General features: G+C 40.5%; 1 protein-coding gene across 3 annotated transcripts in view; it reads right to left on the bottom strand.

The window, feature by feature from the left end:
- Positions 1–954: 954 nt before the first annotated feature.
- WT1 (Wilms tumor 1) overlaps positions 955–17404 on the bottom strand; it is a 37009-nt gene continuing 20559 nt past the window's right edge. Inside the window, exons 5-9 of one of the 3 annotated variants that reach the window (XM_027705336.1) lie at positions 17211–17313; positions 15689–15839; positions 8297–8386; positions 6531–6623; positions 955–1720 (exon numbers count right to left, since the gene is read on the bottom strand). In XM_027705336.1, the coding sequence (XP_027561137.1) occupies positions 1695–1720; positions 6531–6623; positions 8297–8386; positions 15689–15839; positions 17211–17313 (463 nt within the window). In that variant the 3' untranslated portion in view covers positions 955–1694. Of the gene's footprint in view, positions 1721–1819; positions 3172–6530; positions 6624–8296; positions 8387–15688; positions 15840–17210; positions 17314–17404 lie in introns of those variants that run through there. The other 2 variants (XM_027705339.1, XM_027705338.1) reach the window with 2 other exon arrangements.

Genomic DNA, 17404 nt, shown 5'->3' on the forward strand with positions numbered 1-17404 from the left:
ACCCAAAATTACGTCAGTCACTATTTTCAGTCTAAGAACAGAGGGCAGGGGCATAAAAGATTTGCTCAATTAATCGTGGGACTGAAAATTTTCCAGAGAGCTAAGGATACTTGTAAGATATAATAGAGCGCAGCCCCCACATCTTTCATACGCAGGTCAAGCTCACAGAAACTCAGCCTGCTGAGCAGTCTCTGCTTGTCCCAAACTGAGGAATTGCATGCTGCAAGAGCCAGAATCTGGGGGCTGCTTCTGAGAAATTCATGTAGTAAACCAGTTCCATAAAGGTGCCTTACCTTGCTGATAGAATCCTGAAAACAGGGAAGGGAAAGGAAAGGGAGGGATATAAAATGTCTCTCATGACAAAGACTGTAAAATAACCAGGAATAAAAGTTTCAAAAATCTTGTAAACATTTACCATTGTCCTCACCGTTCTTGGCAGTTTGGGGGATGTAATGCTCATCAAACAGCAGAGCAGCAGTAAGTCTTTCATTGAAAAAGTGGCGACAGCAAAAGCAAAAGGACATGCTCTGTCACTCATCAACCCACGCTTCATTTTTTGTAGCCATCTACCATTATTATTTGGCATGTGATTCCCCAAGCAGCAAACCAAGGCTGTGGCTATTTACAGGTCACTGGAAGTCTGGCCTGTGCTGCAGTGGAGTTCTGGTTGTATTTCACAAAAGATGGTTTTATTTATGTTTGACTGATGCAGGCACAACTGGAGGCTGATTTTTCTTTTTTTGGCTTTCAGTGTAAACACTCGTGGCAGCTCTCTATTTTGGGTGCTGACTGAAAAACAGATTGTTTTGTAGTTGCAGGAGACTGCTGGGTAAATCACAGGACATTGTTATTGCAGCTGAACTTTTCTTTCAAGAAAGCAGGAGGAGTTGCTTTATTTTTTAATTCTGTGGAGTTTTATGTGCACCGCTCGCTCCAAATATTTGATGTTTGCCACACTTGTTATGAGTTTCTCCAGAGAGATGCGGTCTTTTGACAGCAAAAGATAAAGTTGACTGATACAAATGACTCACAGTACCCCAACAGTAATTAACAGTGATGCAATACCCATGCGAAAAAGAGGACTTGAAGAATTAACTGTTGAGTTTTCTTGACGATGCAGCTGCACTTTAAGAGAGAAAGCTCAACCCATCATAGAACTCCATTGTGTACATTAGAGCAAAAAAGCTTGGCAAGATACATTAAAGATTTTTGCTAAAGAGATACAAATATTTTGCAAGGGCAGAGGGCACTGAGGCAGGCTGTTCTTACTTCCAAAGAAAAGTAGGCAGTATGACAAAGAAACAGTAATATTTTTTTATCTTCATTTTCACACTTCATCATCTAAGAAAGACTGTCTTTTTCAACCTGCTGAACTGATTTAAGCCACCCCAACTCTAAATTAACTTTTACTTAAAAGTCAGTCTATGACATCCTAATCTAAGAAGTTATCTGTGCTTATGGTTTCAGCCCAGTTCTACAGAAGGCCAGTACTGCTATTTATAAATGGGATTTTACTGGTCTATAAAGTTCTTATACAAATCTCACGGGTCGAAAGAGAAGGAATAGTTGGGTAAGAAGACGAACGATTGAAGCAACTGCTTTATAGCACAATATGAAACTTGACACTGTTTTCTGCTGCCAGTATGATTCCCAAGTGAGATGGATAAATTGTGGTCAAGACCTGGACAGGTTAACTAGTGGTCATCAGTGCTGGTGGTACCTTTATATACAAAAAAAAAAAAAAAAAGGATACTATTGGACAGGGCATTTGAAATTTAATACCAGACATGAAACAAGACATCTGTTGGACTCTCATTTGTTTCTCTTTGAATGGGCTTTAATTGAAAGCTCAGTGAAAAATGCAGGTTACATTCTTAGTGTTATCCATAGTTTTTAACAGCAACAACATCAGGACAGTGATGCTTCTAATATTTATACACTTTCTAATTGGAGATGTCTAAGAGCAATACATTATCAGATATATATATATACACACAATTTCAAGCAATTAAAAGTAAATAATAAACCCCTCCTCCCAAAACCCTGAAATAATATATTTCCTTACACTAATAATGTCTTTTTCACATATACTTGACAAAGAGTCTTTTTAAGTTACTTATCTTAAGAGTAATCTGTTAATGGAGATCCTGGACCAGCCCCATTAAAAGTTCAGTTTTAAGTTTATACAGCTTGTGAGCCACATAACCAGTGTGGCTTTACATTGTAAACAAATCCCAAATGTCTACAATGATCAGAATTAGTTTTGTGTAAAGGAGATCTATGATAGAATAAATTTAAACCAATACATTAAAACGAAAGAGAAAGGGAGAGAGTTAATTGACAAACAAAACAGTTTTGAGAGATCAATTATGTGATTATTTAAAAAACAAGTTAACTTAATGGTAAGATTCTTATTTTCTGTACAGAGAGGCTCTGGTTCATCCAGCTTTAGCTGCTCTAGAAAGACATCCTTTAAAAAAAGGTTTGATTTGTGAAATTCAAAAGCAGAGCTTCCAGCTTTAAAAGCCTGCCCTTTGGCAGTACGAGTAAAAAGTTTACCAAAAGTATCTCAGGTGACTGTTCTGTCTCATTTTCTGAGGATAGATGTACTAGCATTTGGAAACCTCAGCATGTGCACAGATGATGTAAGCATAGAACTAACCTTCAACAGGGAGGAATCACCCTATCCACTGCAGGACTTAAAAAGGTACAACAATTTGTACCTGGAAAAGTTCAAGCGAGGATAACATAAAAAAAAAAATGGAGACAGACACGAAGCTAAGAACAGCTTATGGTAATCTTGAAACTGAGGCAATCTTGCTTACTTTTTAACAAAACCACAGGTAAAAATCTCTTTAACTTATTGAGTAGGAACTTGTGTGACTCCAAATGGAAGACAAGGCTGAGCAGAATCCTACGGTTTAGTTAACTTGTGTCAAATGGGATGCGAAGACAGCTGCAGCTCTCTGACAGAGGTGATCGAAGATGGATGACAAAGTTTGCAGTAGCTCATAATGTCCCATCTGGTTTATTCACTTGTTTGAACTGTCTAAAGGGCCAACTGCAGCTTAGTCATGTTCCTCTGGTGCATGTTGTGATGACGAACTAATTCATCAGACCTGGCAAATTTTTTTTGACAGCTGGGCCACCGGCAACTGAAAGGCTTTTCACCTGTTAACAAAACACCCTGTTATTAATTGAGCATACAGCTCATCTGAGACACTGCTACTTTTGTTCTTTCTATGGGGTTGTGAGGAGCTGGGCAGAGCCCCTGTCAGGAGGGAAGGCACCCTGGGCTGTCCTGAGCGGGTGTGGGACTGCCCCAAATTCCCGCTCACGTCAGCGCTCAGTGCTTCCCTACATCTCCCTCAGCTGATGTTTAACAACAGCCTTTTCAGATGATGTGGAACACTTTGCAGTGGTTCATTCCTGAAGAGAGGCCCTTGCTGAACACCGTGTTGCCATGTCTATGCTACTCTTAGCTCTCAAATGAACTGGTTTAAAAGTCACTCTGGCACTCGCACAAGCTTCAGTTGCACCTCAGGCTGTGGTGCAGACATACTGTTAGTCACTGTGAAAACTGTCAGGGACTATTTAGAACTTGACCTCCAGTCAAGGAGAGTTTTTTCCACCTAATTCAATGAGTTTTGGCTGAAGTTCTTTGAAACTGGTGAGTGTAAGTGAATGTGGTAGAAGCCGCAGAGTTCAGCGTGAAGTCTGCTGAGCCAGACTGGAAGTTTTCCACTACTGTCTAAATAAAGTGGATTCGCATCTATAGGAGATGTTAAACGCTCAAAATAGTATTGTTCTAACATTTCCATGAGCATGGTATACACTACGAATGTCTACAAGCAAAGCACATGCAAATTTAACAAGAAATTCTATCCCAGTTCAGCAGTTTGATCTGTTCTCTTGATTTTCTACAATGTTTAAGTGGAATTTCAGGCTGTGTTTCTGATGCCGCAGGAATGCTGATGGAATGCTTTCATTAGCTCAGAGCAGTGCCTGGTGAGTCATGCTTCTTTCTTTCATTTTCTTTCTTTTCCCCTCAAAATAAATGCAATATTTTAAAGTAGATTCAGCTCCGGGGCTGGGCTCTTCAGTGCTGTCTACACACCTTGTGCTCTCCAGTACACTCAAGACACACTGGGGTGGTACAAGCTCACCCAGACATCTTCTTATTTGCCTCACACTTGGTGCATTTCACAAACATCCACATTCAGGCAAAAGGGGATCTGGGATAATGGTGTAAATGTGTATTTCTGTTTGCAAACTCCCATGTGCTATATTTTAGGTGGGAGGGGGGGTGCCTAAAATCTGTTTTATCCACTTAACACACATGCTGCCAAAAGCAACAACTATCTCACATGAGCACATAAAACAGTAGGGCACAAAATTGATCTGGTCAGAGCTACTGTTTAAAATCACAGATTGTATAAACCAGTCTTTCTTCATCCAAGCAGCATTAGCAAAACCATCCTATGAACTGATGTGAGTTACCTATTGCTGGCCAGTTTTTCATGCACCAACACATTAAGAGCAGTACAGTTTTGCTGTTTCACAAGCAGCCCTGGTTTTCCTCTCACAACAGGGGAGTAGCAATCCCTATTAGTTCTGTGCTGGGCACAAATTATTTGGTACAGCTTCATGGGACAGATATCAGAAATCATATTTCCATTGCTAAACGTGTATAAGGATGTATAGAGCTTTCCTCTAATTCATTTTTTTTGCTTTCTGCAGCAAAGATTGCTGTCACAGTAAAATTGGTCATGGGGGAAAAAAAACCCTGAATTTTTAGCTGAACAAATAGTTTGGCAGTTGACCTAAAATTAGGCTGGAATTAGATGGAAGACGCCTGTGCTTTGCTTCATCAAGATTTAACATGGAGCAAGCTAACTTGAGCTCGGTGCTTTGTTGCAAAATTTAGGGGATACAAGAAAGTAAGAGGAATGAAGCTAGAGGGCAAGATGGAAATGAAAAATCCCCACCCACCACTGATGCTCATTCCCCTCAGGAGGTGTATTTTACAGTCAGAGGAGCATGACACGTCCAAATGCCGACAGGAGCATCCCCACAGCAGCACCCAGCTGGGCTGCACAGAACCTGCAGGCAGCAACAGGGGCCCAGACCACATGGAGCAAGGAGGAACTGAAACAGGGAGATGAGGTTCACCAGGGAAAAAGAGAGCAAGTTCCTCACTTTAGCTAATCTGGGGTAAAAAAAAAATCCCTGGAGTCATGCAAGTCCTGAGCTGGCAGATCAGTCAGCAATGAAATGTGGTGGAGAACGTGGCTTATCCCGGCTTGGCTGGCACGTGACAAACCACCTCTTGCCACTTTGCCTCTCCCAGAACGTTACCTCTTGCTGGTTAAGAAAACATCTTTTCTTCATGCAAATGCACAGAGCCCCAGGCCCTGCAGCTCTCCATGGGGAGAGCCCAGGGACACGGCTGTGCCCTTTGCCGTGTGCGGGCTGCCAGTGTAGATATGGCCTTTACGGGAAGCATTTATTTGGCCAGTGCCACAGAAAATGCCATTGGTTCTCAGGTGAATCATTTCCTTTATTAAAATTTCTCTTTTATTTTTTGAAAGTCTGAAATGTGTGGTTTTTTATGGTCCAGAAGAGAAAAAAGAATTCTTAGCGGGGAGAAAAAGATTTTCAGGCTCCTTGTCCATCTGTACAGAGACTGAATTTAAAAGGTTAACACCAGTATAGAAAATCTAATAACATGCCAAAAGTGGTCAGCGAACAATTACTTGGTAAAAACACTGCATACATAGAGGAAGGAACAGAAAATGTCAGTTCACAGGAATAATTCTAAAACTTAAAACTAAAATAGAGGTTGCTGCAGTTGCTCCTTAATGGTGTTTACATTTATGTGAGGGCAGAGTAGACTAAAATGGCCTCCTTTTTTCCCTCCCCCTGTATTTATGTGAAATACTACGGTTTCTACAGAAAAGGCCCTTGAATTTTTGAGTAAGCTTTTACTTTAGTGTCTGTCAGTGTGAGTTTGCAAAAGGCACTCCTTTTATCTTCTGCAGAGATTACAGTACAAGCAGCAACAGCAAGAGCTTTGCCGTGCTATCCTGCATTAGGCTCAACTGACACTTAGGAGAAGCATGAGTAGGCATGAATACTTTAGATTACAGACCTTTGGCTGAAGCTAGAATTAAAATTTCTATCTTGTAGGGTTTTTTCAGTAAAGGCAGTAGATCAACTTGACATTTGTGGGCTGAGACCATGACGTTCACTTCATAATAGCTGACAAAATTTATTTTGCCAAGCTGAAATTTCTTTAAACATGAAGGAAGAAAGCATAGTTTCCAAAATCACCTAAATCCCTTTGTGAAAAGTGACTATCATGCTTGGGGAATAGAGTCACACTGAAAAACCAGCACACTCTGAAATTCTTTCTGTTGTTTTGCATATTTAACTCCCGGTTAAGAGACTTTCTAAGCATGTAATATACAACAACATTGATTTAAAATTAAAAAATAATGAAATATAAATGTGAAGAAAAGTTTACGCACTTGTTTTACCTGTATGAGTCCTGGTATGGGTCTTCAGATGATCAGATCTGGAGAACTTTCTCTGACAGGTTTTACACTGGAAGGGCTTCACACCTAAGAGACAAAAAGAAAAAAAATCTATTTTTATATCCCCACATCTTTTGGAGGGGTGGGTGAAATCATATATCTCTGAAATTTCAAAAGCCTGGATTTTTTTGTTGTACTAGTTACTGTAACTGCTCCTCCCTGCTCCGTGCCTACACATTACAGAAAGTTAGTCATTAATCAGGCTACCACCCCTTTGTAACCTCATCTTCCAATGTCTGGGTCTGAAGCATCTGAACATCATAAACAAACACCCACTGACACTGTTGGACTAAGGAGGATCTGCAAATGTTGTCAATCCTGATCCTGTGGTTTGGCACTACTGGTGTTGTGTATAAGCAAATATGCCATAAGAGGAATCAAGATGCACAAGTACATTTTTATGTGCTCCCACCAGGTTTAACTCACTTCACATTTCTACTCTACACAACACACAGGTCTCGGGCGCTGCTTCACACAGGTGTGTTCCAGCATGCAGCTGCTAAAAATCTATCATGCCAGCAGAGTAATTGTACCACCAGCTAACAGAGGCACTTCCTACATCTCTCAATAACACTGTTTCAGTGAGATAGAACATCTTACATAGGCAGAAATCCACCTGTGAAGAACTACTACTCACTGAAGAGCAGTGAGTGAACCAATTGCCAGACCAATCCCTGGAATACAGGAGACCCAGATGCAACTTCTTGTTGTGACTCAGAGTACTCTAAAGCCCTTTCTCATGTTCCACGCAGTGCCCTCATGGTTTCACCCCCAGCTAGAGGGCTGGAGCCATCACCACCTCCTCTCTTGTGACTTTGAGAAGGGCAGCTGCCTCCCTTGTCAATGGCTGACCCCCAAGAACTCCTGAAACTCTGAAATGGGCTGTCTCATTGGATTCCAGAGAGTGGTGTACATGCAAAAAAGAACATACTGAAGTTGGACTGAAGTCACAAGTAGTTTTGGTTGTCTTGGAACATTTCCCCCATTAAATGACTCACTGAGAAAGAGTCTAGCTAGGACCTGGACCCATTGATGACTGCTGCTGCCCTTCTGCTGGATGTGAACTGCCACACACTTTCCAGGCTATTTTTGCAACTCAACCAGACAGGCCTTGGACGTTTCTCTCCTTGCTGCTCCTAGAGTCCTTCTTTAGTTGGCAGAATTCAACAGAGGCTTCAGGCTAAGCCTGAGTGGTTTGTTGAATTGGGACCTTAAGCATCATAGCCGATGTGACTTTTCTTTCTCCACTTCTGCTTTCCACATGTAAGCACACAGCAATACCTCAAGCCTTTCAGGTTATGCACATGCACCCATCAGCATTGCCACATGATCATTCACACACCAATAGTAATGCTTTTCAGGTTACACATTGGCAACTTTTTCTTGCAGAAATGTTTAGCTTTTAAAAATAATACATTCCCTATATTGGGCATGCAGTATGGAGTAGTGTCGTTAAGAAAGCTGTTTCAAAAGATGGTGTTAGGAAGTAAAAGTCACCTGTACGATCACAGTAGTGCTGAAAGGTTAATTAAACAAACCAGCCACAGCCCTCTCCTAAAACTAACTTCAAGAATTTGGCACTGTGGGTATTGTGTATGAGCAGACAACATCAGAAAATTAGAAGTTCAGAAGTATACTTTGGGGTCACAATCCACACATAAAGATGAGCTCCAATTAGTAGAGAAGTCTTGTTAACAAACCTGTGTGTCGTCTTTGGTGCCGTTTGAGTTGGTCTGAACGAGAAAATCTTCGTTCACAGTCCTTAAAATCACACTGATAAGGTTTTTCACCTGTAAAGGAAAAACAGTTTATCAGAAAATGTGGCTAATTAAGTGAATATGTCAACTACAATCAGAAGACGAAACCTGTTGCTCTGAAAATCTTCTCTCTCTATAGCAGTCTAGTGGTAGACCAGGCTTCATTTGCTTTAAACCATAAAACTCTGTTGGAAAGGCTGGCACAATTCTACTGCATTGACGTTGATACCAAATCTGCTCATTCTAAGAAAATAGTCTATTAGGTTAAAGCTACAAAAAAAATTCAGATTGCATGTTGTTTTAATTTTTTTTCTGCTGGAAAAGAACAGGAATCTCTTGGTTTATATTTCTGTAAAAACCACATTAAACCCTGTCCACCTGTCTCAGTAATACATCTTTTGTACAAAGGATCAATTTGTAGTTTGCTCTAAATTGGATTTAAAGCAAAAACTAAACAAATTACATCCATGTAGATGGCAACTTCAACTGCACTAAATTAATTAAAAGAAACTGAGCAAAATTCAACCACAATTCTTCCCCAAAACCCAAATTAGGTTTCTTCCATAAAGTACTATTAAATAGAATTTCTCATGTAGCTGCACAGCTCCCACAGTCAAGGCTATGAATTATTGCAAAGCCTCATGTAAATATAAAATCTTCCCCTCCTCCCATCCAGGTCAGCAGAGATTCCCAGGGTGGGTTTTCTCTGGGATGAAAAGTGAGATTCTGAATTTTTTAGAAAATGAAATCCCTACAAGCTAGTGTCAAATGAACATGGCTTCCAATGCAAGGGACTTCACCAACCACACAAACATGCAAAAAGAAATGCAGCAACCAAGGAGTTTGAGGAAAAAGGGAAATACTGCCAGCATGTAGCAGAGCACAAAGCTGGTGAAATTTGGCCAGCACAAACCAAAACAACTGCTGTCACAAGAGGAGCTGTATGATCCTTCAGATCTGATTCACATCTAAGACAGGTCCCTTTGCACAACACTGAAATCCTGCCAAAGCCTCAGATACAATTACATTTACACCTACATAAAGCCCAGTTACAGTGCCATAGAACAGAGGCCTCAGCACAGGCAGTAATGAAACATCTCCCACTGCAAAGCTGGGAGGATCCCAGGCTTTATCTGGAAGGTACACACAAGTGCAGCTGGGACCTGCTTTGTCTACTGTGGGAAGCTGAGGTGTAAACCAAAGGTTCAGTAGGAAGCACCTACAGGAAAACATCAGCTGAAGTGGTTTATTATTAAATCAGTGGGTTTAATCTCTCTCTGTGTAATTTTAAAAACATATCAGTTTGATAAATGTTCATTGCAAATGTCTACATTTCTGATTCTGCCATGATGAGGAAATGTATTCTGGTTTCACTGGTATCCCGAGACACCAAAGCAAACTAGTTTAGTTTAAAGCAGAGCCCTTCCAATCCAGGTGACATGGAATAAGCAGCATATTAAGGAGAGCATTCCACATTCATACTGGTACAGCTGAAATCAAAACAAGCTAACTTCCTGTGACAGTCACCCAGAGGAGTTTTACTGATTCTCAGACCTAGGTGTGGACAATTTCCATGTCTGCTGTGCTTAATTTATTAGCATGAGAGATTAAAGTTGCCACAGGTGTTTGAAATGGTTCCATACACTTTGACCGCAAGGACTCCCTGGGGGGTGCCTGCTTTTCAGAAACCACTTACTTCCAAGGAATTCAGCCCTTTGGCAGATTTAAGAGGGGGAATGTCAGCAGAGCAGAAGGCAGTGACAGGATGATTGTCTGCTAATTGCAATATAAACGCAAAAGATGGTTAAGGAAGTATTTGAATAAAACAGCATAGTGGGTCTGATGGCGTGCACATTAAAGTATTTCTTTAAATACTTTGAAAAATAGTCTTGGTTAAATCAAAGACAAATTTAACCAGTGCACATATTAAAGGAATCATTCCAAAATGTTTACATAGGGATATGATGACAGTGAGTGGAAAACAAAAAGCAAATAAACAAAAAGAGGCACAACGTTTGGACAGAAAAATTTAATTTCCCTTTCCTTCTGCATCTTCCATGTCAGCTAGTGCCAAGCAAAATGCCTGCCAAAACTGACTGTCACATGCCCATTAGCTCCCTTAAGTTTCATCAGAACAGGACAACAGAGATGTCCCAGACTAGAAAAAGCCTGTTAGTACCTCATTAAATCCCCATACTGAGAGAGGTTAGAGCAGTGTTTAGTTTCCCCAGGCTTATTAAAGCCTCTTCAGTAAAAGACACAAGTCTCTTTACTTGTGAAAATATCCCATAATACTGTCACCTTCTCATGTGACCACACACAATTTCAAAATAAAATAGGAGATGCAGATGAAGCTTCACCAGCCCTTCCCTCTGGGACTTGAAGGCTTCTGTAATTACTTACATTACTGAAAGAGGGTACACAAAAGAAAGGCCAAACTTGGTGCGTAATTAAATAGCAAAGAGGAGAGAGGATAGAGGGAAGAGCAGATCTTTAACATTTAGCAAAATACTTCCAAAAAAATAAAGCTCAACCATTGCAGAACAAGTGTGAATCAACCTTTGCACGTATTGCAATAAATGCTTCCAATAAAATAAACTTATTTGCTCAAAAACAGATAACTGGAACTAGGGGAAGGGTGCACATTTTCTCCAGGGCAAATGCATGGGAAAACAGAAAATCCTGCTGCTGTAGCAGTTGCACAAAATATTCATAGTCACTGCTTTTAATTAGGGAGTTCTGCAAGAGCAGAAGCCCATCACTAACAAGAAAACATGAGGAGAGGAGGCTGATTTTGAAACCAGAGACTGACTACAAGTGTGAATGAGAATCTGATGGTTGGTCTATTCTTCCTTCACCAGTTTAAGCCCATTTTCTTAAATAAGTATACCCACTCAATCAAACAAGCACAGCCTCGTGATCACAACTTTGCCTCGGTAATACAACATTTTTCCATTCAATATAATTTGCTTTAGCAAACTTAGATAAAATGTATGTTTATTTATTTAGTAGGGAGCCTTTATAGATAACATTTTCTGTCATCCTCACACCATAGTTCAGCTGTGACATGCCATTACTGTGCTGAAACTAATCTTGCATTTTGAATTCAAAAGTATTCTTATTTTTCTCTGTAGAGATGACAGCCTAAAAGCAGTCCATGCTGGGTGAGGCCAAAGGCCCACCCAGCCCAGCAGTCTCCCACGTTGGCTCACTGAAGATGCCTGCAGGAGAACTTTTCCCTGGACACTCTCCTAGATTCCAGCAGTTCATGAGTTAGCAACTTTCTAAGCCAAAGATGGCTTTCTGTTTAACACTTGTTAATGAAGTTTCTTTCCAATGATTTGTCCACTTGCTCCTTTAACCCAAATAAGCTTTCATCTTCCGTGGATGGTCTTCCATGGCTCAGGTCTGAAGGTCAGTGTTTCAAAGCAACCTCAATGAAAGGGTGCTATCCTAGGAGTTACTACTCTAGACTCCTGAGAGTCTCCCGACTCTGAGAGTCCCAGCTCAGGCACAAGCCCATCAATCTGTCAATCTGTCATCTCTATGTACAGAGGACACAGCTCTGTCTTCCCCAGGTGTTTTAATGATGAACTGCACTAATGACTGTAAAGCATTTAGCACCACAGTGGCACACACGCCCTAGTAAAAGGATATTTGCCTTTGTCCAACCAAAGAAATCATTGTTAGATGATTATTAGACCTCACTACTTACATCTCCCAGAGCTTCAGAAATTCACCACCAAGACCTGAGTCCCCTACCACATGAAGGACAACCTTCCTGATCTACAGATTCTCATACTTCTCCGTAGAAGCTCATACCTGCAGCTGAGCACATTTAGGCAAAAGAATATCCCTGGCAGAGCATATTTCCTCTGCAAACATGCTCAGCTCTGTGTTAGAAGAAATCTAGTTTTTCCAATGAGTGGCACTCAACCCAAAGGGTCTCTGGCAAGAATGCTGATGTTTCCACCCCAAGTGAAATTTATGGAGGTCTAGACATCAATTTGTTTCTGAAAGGAAGTGTCTGAAGTCTGCCACAGAATGACAACTCACATTATTTGCTGTACTGTTGAAAAGTTAGATGTATTTTTGCATTTCCTTTCAGGGGCCTATCTGCTGCAGCAAAATAGACCAAGATAAGAAAAAAGCTTTTTTGGCTGTACATGTTTCAATAAAGGCATTGTTAAGAATGAATAAGCAGGGTACAAAATGTTAACATATTTTCAAATAAGGCTGTTTGAAACTTTGGGGAAAACTGATTATAGAATTCAACTTTGTGTTTCAGGGCCTTGTTTGGTTTTGCAGTATTGCAACTGGTGAAGAATGGAAGATCTGATGAGCCAGTCTTTGTATGTATCTATTACAGGAAAAAAAAAGGTAACCTAGAGCAAACATTATTCTGCAAAGATAATATCTGTTGGTTTAATATTAGATATATGTAACAGCTTGTTTTCAAATCACATGTTCGTAATTTTAAAACTTGACCTACCACTACACTAAGATACTTTAAGGTGAATCCAGGACCACCTTACAGGAAGAGTAGTAAATTTTATATTGGCTGAGGAGAGGTATACCAAACACAACCCAATTATCCTCCACTTCAGCTGACTTTTGACAGCTCTCCTGATTTTAGACTGGCTCTCCAGGATTCTTCTCCATCGAAACAATGGAACAGAAGAGGAAGAGACACATCCCTTTGTTTATTAAGAATATTAGGTGTTATGGTTGCCAACTGCTTTCTGCCTAACAGGCTCATTCCACCAAGCCAAATTTCCTTACCTAGTAGAGAACTCTAGAACTGGGGTTTGGAGTTCATTGGGTTACAAGCAGAAAGATGATCAGAGAGCCCAAGAGACACCCATATAATTATCAACATAAACCAAAGGCCTCAGTGGAGTCATACTGGCCCCTTAAGTAGCCCCTGCCATGCAAAAACAACTGATGGAGAAAAGAAAGAAGGTGCAGAGAAGTGTGAACTGTATCTACCATAACTGTTATCAACAAGACACATTCTCCATTGTGATGATTGATCTGCCCTCAGACAAAACTGGTTTACAGGTTTTGCTTTTCAAATCAGGGTTAGACAAAGACACTAAATTACAAAGGAGACTGGAAATGGATTTGCATCACAACAGTCAGTTCAACTGCTCTGAAGAGCATGGGACTGGAAATGACCATTATGGCCACGAAGTCCAGACCATCCACACACCAAAGAGCCAAGAAAATACGTTATCTCGGAAGTGTTCGTGGACTGCCCACTCCAGATGCTCCCTTACAGCATAGTTCACCAAGCACTTCCAAAAACTAGGACTAAGAACACAGCAAGAGACAGGAAATGCAGGGCATCATATTCTAAGCCTCTACAGCAGCTGGGAATTTGGCAAGTAAAATTTCCAGATCGTAATAATAGGAAATGTCTAGTGCCCATACAACAGGCTGAGGACAAAACCCTGCCAGCTGATAAAGGGTAGAACTCCCTTATAATCCTAAATCTGAATGCATCAGCCAGGCAAGTAACTCAAGCAATTTTCACACCAGCAGTGCACCATCCCTTGCTTCCTCTGTTTAGCTGCAATCAACCCTAAAATCTTGCATAGCAGTGTTTGTATCAGCAAATACAAGCTTTGCGAAACAAGTTGGCCTCTTATGGAAAGTAACTTGAAAAGATTTGAGAAATAAATAAGTTTTCCTGTCAACATATTAACATGCTTGGGCAGAAAGGTCTGGGCCCCACCTGTACAGAAAAGATAACTGAGGGGAAAAAAATGTCTTTCCTCTACCCTCTTCCACTACAGCATAAACCAAGTGTGGGGCATGTATGACCTCAAAGACAATGGGAGAAGCCTCTCTAGGGGTGTTAGACAGCCATAGGCATATCCCCAATGCCTTTTGGGGCTTTTGTGACTCTACAAGCCTAGATTGTATGTGGTATAATTCTGAAAACCTTCTACAGCTAAGGGAAAAAAAATAAAAATATATAAGCTGAAGTCCTTGTGATTCATCCAGAAATAACATTGTGAAAGACAAGCAACTAAATGGAATAAAATACAGGACCAGAACAACTAATGACTGTTAAAATACAGAGTAAATCAATTTAGGAATGAAAGAAACAGTGATTAGGGGAAAAATTCAGAGCTGGTTAGGCATACAGCAGAAACACTGAATGCAAAAGATCTCTAAATTTTCTTGTTTCCAATTTATTTACAGAAAATAGAATAACATTTCTGCAGACCTCTATCTCTAAAGATGAAATTCCACTTACAATCTAAATTATCTTGAATGTTTAATCTGAGCAGTGCTGAAGATGGCCATCAGAATATTTTGACGCTTGCCCATTCAGAAATTAAAAGTGCTTTGTGTTCATTTCTCACCTGTAAGTATTTTATGCAATTAACTAACTACATGATCTCCAAAAGCAAAAGTTTGCAACTATCTTTTATGAAATATTTGACAATCTCTTAGGTCACTGCAGCATGGACTGCCCTTCTGTTCTTTCTTTCATCCCTTCGACCTTCTGGCGCATCAATGGCTAACTGAACACCTAAATTCACAGATTTTATCCACAGATTTCTAGATTAGCACAGAAAGAACTGTATAAATAAAAATATGACAGGCAATCCAAAAAAATTCATAAGGATCATGTCTAAAGACATATCATAATTTTACACGTCCAACAGTATAAATCTTCCAAAAGGGGAAATAACTCTGTTTGCTCTCTGGCAAGGTGCAGCAGAGCATTTGATTTCCACATTTTGAGCTGTAATTTTTATTGCCTGAACTCAGAGAGAATCCAGACCTTAGCCTACAAAGGAATGGCTTCGGGCTCAATTTTTCATGGAAAGATCCCACAGCCAGGATGCTATTTGCCAATCCCTGTCTCCACCCCCCAACCAGAAAAGGCTTACCCAGGAGAACAAGAGGATGCTAAATGTCTAGGTTCCTCTTGCAGAAGAAGCTTCTTAATAGTCAACATTAGATAAGATTTGGGGCAAGATTCAATGCTCCCAAATGAGGAGTAAAAGAAGGAAAAGAATTTAAAGGGAAAACAACTCATAGCCCTGAATGATGCCCTGTAACAGTAAGGGAAGGAGGGAGGGAGGGAGAGAGGGAGGTGATCTACTTGCTGTCAGTGGTGCTCTGTGTTTTTCTTCACTAGATTCAGAGGGTCTTCTGCATCCAAAAGAGGGATTGCCCAGATGACAGAGGACATGGGCACTCCTCTGACAGATTCTCACGGTCCCTGACCTGGCAGTTCATTTCTTGCCCCCTATGCTATTTTAAACCCCCCCTGCCCACCTTGCTGTGCAGCGCTGCACCGTGATTTATACCCACCAGTGTGCTTTCTGCTGTGCATCTGCAAGTGGGACAGCTTGAAGTATCTCTTGTTGCAGCCCGGGTAGGCACACATGAAGGGACGCTTCTCATTAGTCTCACTCGCCGATCTGACAATGGTTGGAGCGACTCCTGGCACCCGCCGGACATCCTGCAATGACAGAGACCTGCTAATGCAACCTGTGTGTTTTTCAGCTCCTACTTAGCATATTCAAAGACAAACAATCAGAGGCACTTCGCCAGGACAAAGAGATACTTACACAGATCACACTGCAAACAGGCAGTTTTATTTGATTCTACATTAGCGATCTGCAACCTTATCATACCTCAATCTGTTCTCTGCATAGTATCACAGTTATTCGAAGGTGAAATACAGTGAACTCTACTTAGTGAATTCTCTCACCAATATTTATGTGTAATGGCTCACACTGTGACCTCCTGTACAGCCACACAATCCTGGCAGAACTCTTACTGGCATAGGAAACAGTTTTAAGCTTATACCAGTCTAAGAGATAGGAGCATGAGCCAGAGTATTACTATCCTCTTCATTTTAAATACTCATATGAAGTTAAAGGACAAGGAAAGTAATGTCTTGGATTAATGCAACCTGATTATAAACAAAACAAAAACAACTGTCTAGGTGGAGCTGATGAATAGTTCAGCCTTAATGCATTTTGGCCACTGTCACAATGTTCCATCAAAGATGATCTCCTCCTTCTGGGACAATTAACTTCCTTAAACAATGTCAGCCACTTACTTTTATTCACTCAACAAAAGCTGGCTCAGGAACCTGTTTCTGAGAGCTTGACATGGAATAATGACTTGCTAAACTATATAGAAAAGGAAAAGGAGAAAAGATGCTATCTAAAAACACTGATGCACGTTTAACACAGAGCAAGAAGAGACAGATATTCTGTAATGACTTCATCATCAGTTTTAAGAAGGTAAATCTTTTACAGTGGTATTTATTAATTTCTGACTGTCTCAGAAAGGAGGAAATTAACTCCCATGAATGGTAAGTTCCTTCCAAATACTCACTAATTACTTAGTCATTAGGACACGATCACATATTCTATTTTGTTTTAAGGAAATACGTTTAAATTAGTAAAGTTTCAGAAATACATGAAAGCGAAATGTCATCTAACAGTTTCACACATATACAGTTATCAGACACAGTTCTCTGCAACCACAGAAGCTCAACGGGGTCAGAGTGATTGGAGCCAGAAGCTGGAAAGAGGATCCTATGTTTGGGACCATCCTGAGAAGGATGGAAGGAATATTGCCTTGCAGACATAACTTTAGAAGAAGAAATAAGTAATTTTAAATGACTGTGTCAGAAAGAAATCTTAAGTTATAGTTCCACAGCTTTAGTGAAGCCAGGACATTTACATAAAGCATTTCTTGGTAACACAGGGAAACCACAAATCAAGGATGGATTTATAAATACCAGTGAAATAGTAAATTAATGCTATAAACAGGCAGCAGTTTTACTTTCCAAAGGAGAATGCCCTACTATACTCACTTGTATGCCTCTGAAAACTCCATGGGTGTGTATTCTGTATTGGGCCCCACAGCTGTATAACATGGGAGCACTGTGGTTCTCATTTTCATATCCTGCTGTATGGCTGCAAATAAAGAGGGAAATAATGGAAAAATTAAATGTTTTTCAGTACCCAGCTCCAGGTGAGAGGTTTCATTTCTTACGTCAGTGATAAC

The sequence above is a fragment of the Neopelma chrysocephalum genome, unplaced genomic scaffold, assembly GCF_003984885.1.
Source record: "Neopelma chrysocephalum unplaced genomic scaffold, ASM398488v2 Primary Assembly neopelma1_323, whole genome shotgun sequence".
Taxonomy (NCBI): Eukaryota; Metazoa; Chordata; class Aves; order Passeriformes; family Pipridae; genus Neopelma; species Neopelma chrysocephalum.